Source organism: Halichoerus grypus, chromosome 6, assembly GCF_964656455.1.
Source record: "Halichoerus grypus chromosome 6, mHalGry1.hap1.1, whole genome shotgun sequence".
NCBI classification, from domain to species: Eukaryota; Metazoa; Chordata; class Mammalia; order Carnivora; family Phocidae; genus Halichoerus; species Halichoerus grypus.
This window is the reverse complement of record NC_135717.1, coordinates 118,527,443-118,534,984: the sequence shown is the minus strand read 5'-3', so window position 1 is coordinate 118,534,984 and position 7,542 is coordinate 118,527,443. Positions and strand designations below refer to the sequence as shown.

General features: G+C 53.2%; 1 protein-coding gene across 1 annotated transcript; it reads left to right on the top strand.

Moving 5' to 3' along the window:
• Positions 1-7,243, top strand: KRT74 (keratin 74). The gene is made up of 10 exons (XM_078074112.1): positions 1-471; positions 1,088-1,302; positions 1,995-2,055; positions 2,526-2,621; positions 3,094-3,255; positions 4,434-4,559; positions 4,913-4,969; positions 5,860-6,080; positions 6,501-6,535; positions 7,035-7,243. The coding sequence occupies exons 1-10, from the start codon at positions 1-3 to the stop codon at positions 7,241-7,243; spliced, it is 1,653 nt and encodes a 550-aa protein (XP_077930238.1).
• The last annotated feature ends 299 nt before the right edge of the window (positions 7,244-7,542 follow it).

The following is a 7,542-nucleotide window of genomic DNA, read 5'->3' as shown; positions in this document are numbered from 1 at the left end:
ATGAATCGGCAACTGAACATCAAGCCTGGTGGTGACAAGGGTGGCTTCAGTGGGCACTCAGCAGTGGTGCTGAGGCAGGCTCTGGGCAGTGCAGCTTCTTACCGTGCAGTTGGCAAAGGACCTGGGGCTGGCTTTGGCAGTCGGAGCCTCTACAGTCTTGGAGGGAATCGGTGTATTTCCCTCAACATGGCTGCTGGTGGTGTTCGGACTGGAGGTTATAATTTTGGGACTGGCTCTGGGTATGGAGGGGGGAGAGCCACTGGCTTTGCTGGCAGCATGTTTGGCAGTGTGGCCTCAGGGCCTGTGTGCCAATCCATGTGCCCACCCGGGGGCATCTACCGGGTCACCATCAACAAGAGTCTCCTGGCCCCCCTCAACATGGAGCTGGACCCAGAGATCCAGAGAGTGCGCATCCAGGAGCGGGAGCAGATCAAGGCTCTGAATGACAAGTTTGCCTCCTTCATTGATAAGGTGGGTTTCATGGGAGGAGGATGAGACAGTTCAGTGAGATGTGAGCAATTCCTTGCTGCCGGGGAGTGGACAGGGCACTGTGGATGGAAAGGTGGCAACTGGGCCTCAGGAAGGACTCCCCCATCATAACGTCCTGTAAGCTGGGTAGCACAAAGGAATAAATGAATGTGTTGCTTCCTTGGGGGATTTTGCAGAGATGGGTGGAAAATTGAGTAAAGGGTAGCCCCACCTTGAGAAAGAAGTTCTGGGTTTCTGGAGGACAGCTGGACGAATCTCCAGCCCTTTAAAGAAGATGAAGAGCTGGTAGAATCAACACCATTGGGAAGGGAGGGCTCACGGTATAGAAGAAACACTTACCTGAGTCATCAGGAGGAGCATCTCCTGGGTGCTGAGTCAGGCAATGAAAGAAAGTTATGGCATTTCCTTCTTCCGTGAGTTTTCAGGGATTGGTTTTGTCTAGAAAGCTATGGGATGAGCACTTGCAAAGGGTCTAGTTTGCATGGAATTCCATGAGTGGAGAGTCAACATCTGAGCCTAATGACTTTAGAAAAATCTATATAACCTGAGAGTCAATAGTCTATGTCCATGGACATGATCACTTCCATTGTGGTCCCAGGTACGGTTCCTGGAGCAGCAGAACCAGGTGTTGGAGACCAAGTGGGAGCTGCTGCAGCAGCTGGACCTGAACAACTGCAGGAAGAACCTGGAGCCCATCCTCGAGGGCTACATCAGCAACCTGCGGAAGCAGCTGGAGATGCTGTCCGGGGACAGGGTGCAGCTGGACTCGGAGCTGAGGAGCGTGCGGGACGCAGTGGAGGACTACAAGAGAAGGTGAGCAGGACACAACACCTATAGGCTGACTGGCCTGCCAGAGCTAGGCTTTCCCAGCAAGCCATGGGACACTTGCCTCTGGCCTCAGGGGCACTGAGCTCAGGTAAGAATGGCCCATCCTGAGTTCCCCTAGCCAGGCAAGGTGAGGGCCCTCTCTGGGTGGCCAGGCAGTCCAGGGACAGTATACGGCTGGACTTGGAACTGAGGATGGTGCGGGACGTTGTGGAGGACTACAAGAAGAGGGGAGCAGGTCCCACCAAGGTCATGGGTCATGTTCCCAGAGGCTCCTGGGCAAACCCAATCTCTGTGCCACTTTTTAGGAGGGGAGAGAGCAAGCACCAGGGCCAGGGGCTCACACCCCTCCCTTGGTTATGGGGGAACAGCCTGCCCTGTTTGATGAGAACTTCCTACCTGGTTGATAGGAAGGAGTTCCATGCTCATTGATCCAGTGACTTGTTCAATGGCCAGTTTGGGGAAACTAATAGGCACTTGGATATTTTCCTAGCATCCAGCGAGTGGAATATTAATGAGATAACTCAGGGACATAGTCCTGCCACTCCCAGCCTGTGCAGCGCTCACCTCTAGGAGATCCGGCAGGGACTCTGCATCCTGAGCACTTGCCCACCAGTGAGAACAGGAGGTTCTTGGCCCAGGGGACTGAGGCCCCTGCTATCTTCTCTTTTTGCCCACAGGTATGAGGTGGAGATTAGTCGGCGCACAGCAGCTGAGAACGATTTTGTGGTGCTCAAGAAGGTAAGGAAGTGAAGAGCCTTTGCTCTCTTTTGCATCCCCATCCCAACCAGCTCTGCTCAGGACTCCAGCCCAGGCCTTCTGGGGAGGGGCTGATGCCTGAGTGGGGATCGAGTCATTGTTCTGGCCTCTAGCAAGCTGAAGAGGCGGGATACACAGCCAGGCAAAGGACAGAGACAGACAGGAGAGAATTCTGGTCTGGGAAAAGAGAAACTCTGGTCCAGCTTGGCCCTCCTATGTGACTTGGGGAAACTCATTCTGCCTCTCTGGGCTTTGTTTTCTCCAGTGCAACAGAGCAATATTCCTCTTTCTCTATTTTCAAAGAGTCATTGAGTATGAGAAAAAGTTTTATTCATCTATATGCTTCCCTTTGCAGGCAAACAATAGGAAATCAGATGGCTCTGGGAGCAGGGACAGGGAAAGCTCATGAGATGAAGGTTGTATTGACTGAATGTTCTGGGTGCCTTTGGCAGGATGCAGATGCAGCCTACACAGTGAAGGTGGAGCTCCAGGCCAAAGTAGATTCTCTGGACAAAGACGTCAAGTTCCTCAAGTGTTTGTATGATGCGGTGAGGATGCTCCTGTCTTTCTCCCACCCCAGCCAAGTGACGGCCTCACCTGGCTCTTCTGGGGAGATGTCAATAAGAGGGATTTAGGATAAACAGAATTAAAGATGTTTTGATAGAAAGGTGCAAAACTCTGCACTGGGAGGCCATGGAAGTGTAGGATCTTGGTCCCCAGAAGCCATATACAAAAGAGACAATCCCACCTGGGCTATGATAGTGATCTTGCACTCAGGCAGAAAAAAAATGACCCCATGAGGTCCTACTCAAGCACAGGTTCTTGACTCTGTGAATTATAGGAAATGTCTCCACTGCCCACTGCCCATGAGGGGTGCATCCTGCTGCTGTGAGCCTTCTCCCTAGGCTCCAACATTCAGACCTAGAGCAGGCACTTTTTCCCACCACTTCAGCCCAGAAGACGAATAGGCAACAAAGGGAGGCTAGGGGACCCTGACTCTGTCCTCACCTCTCAACTCAGGAGATAGCCCAGATTCAGACTCATGCCAGTGAAACCTCTGTCATCCTGTCCATGGACAACAACCGGGACCTGGACCTGGACAGCATCATTGCCAAGGTCCGAGCTCAGTATGAGATTGCCCTGAAGAGCAAGGCCGAAGCGGAGGCCCTATACCAGAGCAAGGTGGGCACCAAGGGGATCTCTGTCTTCCACTAGCCTCTCCTTTCCTGGGAAGGGACACCTCCACCAGTGAATGAAAGAGCTACCTTTGTAGATGTGCTGAATGAAAGAATGGTTATAACCAATGCTTTAACGATATTCTATTCAAAAAGAATTCTCAGTAGAGACTATTATCAAAGATAACTGGATGGGCATATTCAACAGAGAGGGACAGGCAATCTTCTGATGGAATAAAGAAGAGAGGTGTTTCTGCTGTAGAACAAATGTGTTTCCAGGGATTAGGTCATGTCATCATGGGGCAGAAGGAGAGAGAATAACAAATATGGTGGAGAGTAGTTATGGGAGACCCAGGGTGGGACAGGGAGTGAAGAGGAAGCCATGAGCTCTTTTCTGGACTTCCAAGAGTAGGAAGTGGAAGTCTAGGTGGATTCTGGGTAATGGGAGTTATGCTTAGAGAAGACCCTTTACCTGCGTGCTCTTCAGGGCTTCACACCTGCCCTGCTCTGGCACTCCTCATGTTGTTAAATCCCATCAACAGCAAAGATCACAGGTTCCGCATCCCCTGTCCTTGGATACATCATCCCCTCTTCTCTGGAGGACTGGGCAAGGGAAGAGGGGAAGATATGAGCTACAAGCCCTGAGCCAACAATCCCACCACCCCAAGGGTACATATTGCCTTCAGTATGCCCCTCCTGGCCCTCCACTTGTCACTGAGAAAGGGCTGCGGGAGAATGTATGTCCCGTGAGGGAAGGAACCTCACCGATCCTGTTCACTGCTGCATCCTTAGCACCTGGAGCAGAATCTGGCCTTTAACAGAGGCCTCTGTAAAGAGGTGTTTAATGAGTGGAGAGCTCTTCCTACATTTCAGAAGTGCTTAATAAATGTGACCTGCACCTTTCTTTCATGCAGCTCAGGAAAGATTACAGGCAGGGCAATGAGAAAGGATGGGTCCAACACACAGTTTCCGCTTAGAGATGTGGGTGGACTTCTTGGTCGGAACCACCACCACATAGCTGGAAGGATGCCCAGGCCCCGGCTCCAACACGTCCTGTTCTGGAGCCATCTCCCCTGGCTGGCCCCAACCATGGAATTGTTTGCTCAGGACCCTTCCTCTACTTCGAATCGGGGGCAGGGGGGTGCAGTCCTGTCTCATAACCAACTTTCTATCTCTGGAAACCAGATCCAAGAGCTGCAGCTGACAGCAGGCCGGCATGGTGATGACCTCAAACACACCAAGAACGAGATGTCAGAGCTGAACCGGCTTATCCAGAGGATCCGGTGTGAGATTGCAAATGTAAAAAAGCAGGTGGGCAGCAACCTCACAAAGAATGTCAAGTTCTTTGTGAAGTTCAATTTCATCCTCTGTGATGGAGAAACTGGAGCCCACCCTTTAGTAAAAAGCATATGTCCCAGTCTGGGTTTGGGAGCCCCTCAGCCATCCACTGTCCCTCTTTCCCACCTGCCTCTGTACCCGTGGTCGGAGCTGACACTCTGCTAAGAGCTGGGAAGTGCCTTGAGCTTACTTCGTCCGACTCCCAGTTTGCAGATAAAGAAGATGGGCAGATAAGGAGAGGGAAGTGACTTGCCCAAGGTCTCCAGCTGGTTATCAACAGTCAGGATGGAAATCAGTTTTCCTCCTTCTTTCCCCCTCTTTCTCAGACCTTTTCTGTGTGCAACAAACCTGCTCTACATCCCCTTCAGATGTGCCCTCTGACAGCAGGTCCCATGCCTCCTCCTCCCACTGGACACGCAAAACACGTGGCAGGGGGGTGCATGGGGAATGCGTCCCGGGCCCCTCCATGGCCACATTAAGTTCTTGCCCTCAGGGTGGGGGCATTGTCCTGGTGACCAAGGGAGGACAGCAGCAGATGAAGCCCTCCTGGGTGTCCCTGCCCTGTACCACGGTACCATGTCCACTTCAGCTAGGGAATCCTGTCTTCCCTGAAAGCAGCAGAGCTTAAACACCATGTCAGTGGGGAGATGATATTAAGGGGGTGGTGAATTCTTCCTGTGTCCTCCCCAAAGAACCAAGTCAACTCTACTAGTGATAGAACACCAACATGAAAGAGCAGTGCCCACTCTCCTCCCTGAGTCCCTACAACCTCCACGCCCTATTCAAGCTGAGAAAGGGTGCATTTAGCCAGACCCTCCCTGCAGAGTGCTGGAGTGTTCCAGAAACACTCACTCTTGGTGCTTATAGGTAGCAAGGGTCCCCACTGGGAGCTGTCCTGCAGACAGGAATCTGACAAGAGTGGTGCCTTGGCATGCTGTCCAATCCCTAGAGGCGTCCTGGCTGGGGTCTCAGCATGATTCTCCTGTACTTTCAACCTGGAGCCATTGGTGGCCTCCAACCGCAGGGACTAGACAACTTTGCAAACATCACGAGTTTCTTCCTATATTCATGAAATGCAACTGCTTCAGCAGCTTCTCACAGAATATCCATCTGCAACAGAAAATAGAGGAGGCCTGGCTCTAGCTCTGCCTCTGCAGCCTTACTCGCTGTCACCTCGGGCCTCATCTGGGAAGTGAGGGGGTTGTGCTACCTAACCCAGAAGATCTAAAAACTATTTTGCATTCTGATGATCTCCCTGTTCTTTGGCTTTCAGTGTGCCAACCTGGAGACGGCCATCACTGATGCCGAGCAGCGGGGTGACTGTGCCCTGAAGGACGCCCGGGCCAAGCTGGACGAACTGGAGGCAGCCCTGCACCAGGCCAAGGATGAGCTGGCCCGGATGCTGCGCGAGTACCAGGAGCTCATGAGCACGAAGCTGGCCCTGGACGTGGAGATCGCCACCTACCGCAAGCTGCTGGAGGGCGAGGAGTGCAGGTGCGGGGTGGAGGGGAATGCTAGGGAGAAGGGGCTGTGGGTGGCTCTCTGCTGGGCTGGGGACATTTGGGAAGTGGAAGATGAAAGAGATGAGCACAGGGTGGTGGTTTGACTGGGGAGCTCAGCTGCTGCTCCCTGCGAGGGGAGCTCAAACACGAAACAGGCAGAAGAACAAGTAAGATCAGACAGACCAGATTTCCTCACTGGCTTTGGCACATATAAGCTGTGGTCCTGGCAGATCATTTAGCGTCTCTGCATCTCTATTTCCTCACCTGTAAAATGGGATTATAATCTCCATCTCACACAGTGTTTTAAGGATGAATTAAAATAATATACATGGTAAAGCAGGTGCCCATCAAGGTTTAGCTAAGGGTAGACACTCGCTGAGGTTTTATCCTTCTCTAACTTTCTGTCTTACAGGATGTCTGGTGAAAACCCATCCTCCGTGAGCATCTGTAAGTATCCCTGAGAGATGGGTCGGGTGGGGATTCTGGCTGGATGGGAAAGTCGGGGACCCCAGGGTAGGGCGATGCCCCCTCCACTCATGGTCTCCCCCAATCTGGGACTTTCTGTTACTGTCTTTTGAAACTTCTCTGTCTTCAAAGAAAACCTACTTCCCTTTGTCCCATGACAACAGTGCTGAAGTCATGCCCACCCCATTTCCTCCGTGTCTCTCCCCGGGGCATTGTCATCGAGAGAGAGAGAGAGAGAGAGAGAGAGAGAGTGTTGAAAATGTGCATTTGGGGGCCAAATGGTCCAGGAAACTCCAGGAGGGCAGAGATCACGTCTGTATCATGTGGTCCCCACCTTACTCAGAGCCCGGCACATCACGGCGCTCATTCATCTTCGTGGTATTCCCTGACTGCTGAGGGTTGCCGGGGACAAGGGGGGATGGTTCCTTTTCTGACTGACCCTTGCTGCCCTTCCTCTCTGCTCTTGGCCCCGCCTCCTCAGCCATCATCAGCAGCAGGGGAAGCAGCTACTACCACCCCAACTCTTCGGCCAGTGCCGACGCCGGGGCCGGCAGCGTGGTGGGCAGCTCTGGCAGCGCTTGGGCCGGGCAGACCAGGGCCAAGGGAGCACGCGGGGGAGACCTCAAGGACTCCCAAGACCTCAAGGGCAAGAGCTCCTCTGCCAGCGCCCCAGCCAGGAAAGCTGCCTGATAAGCCCCGGGGGCCCCCTCCCCTCAGCACCTGGGAGAAGGGATGCCCTTGCCGCCTCCACCCAGCCCAGAGATGTCTACTGTCCCCCATCCCCCCCCACCGAGTCCTGGGACTGTCTGTAGCGCACTCAGCCACCCGTGCTGTGGTTCCCCTCACTGTCCAGCTCTGACTGGCACCGTCGCCTCTCTGTCTCCTCAGGTCCTGTGTGGACTCTGTGACTTCTTGTTTTCCCTACTGCCTTCAGCTGACAGGAGGCTTTGGGACACAGCCTATAATTACCTTCTTGGCCCTGGAAAGCT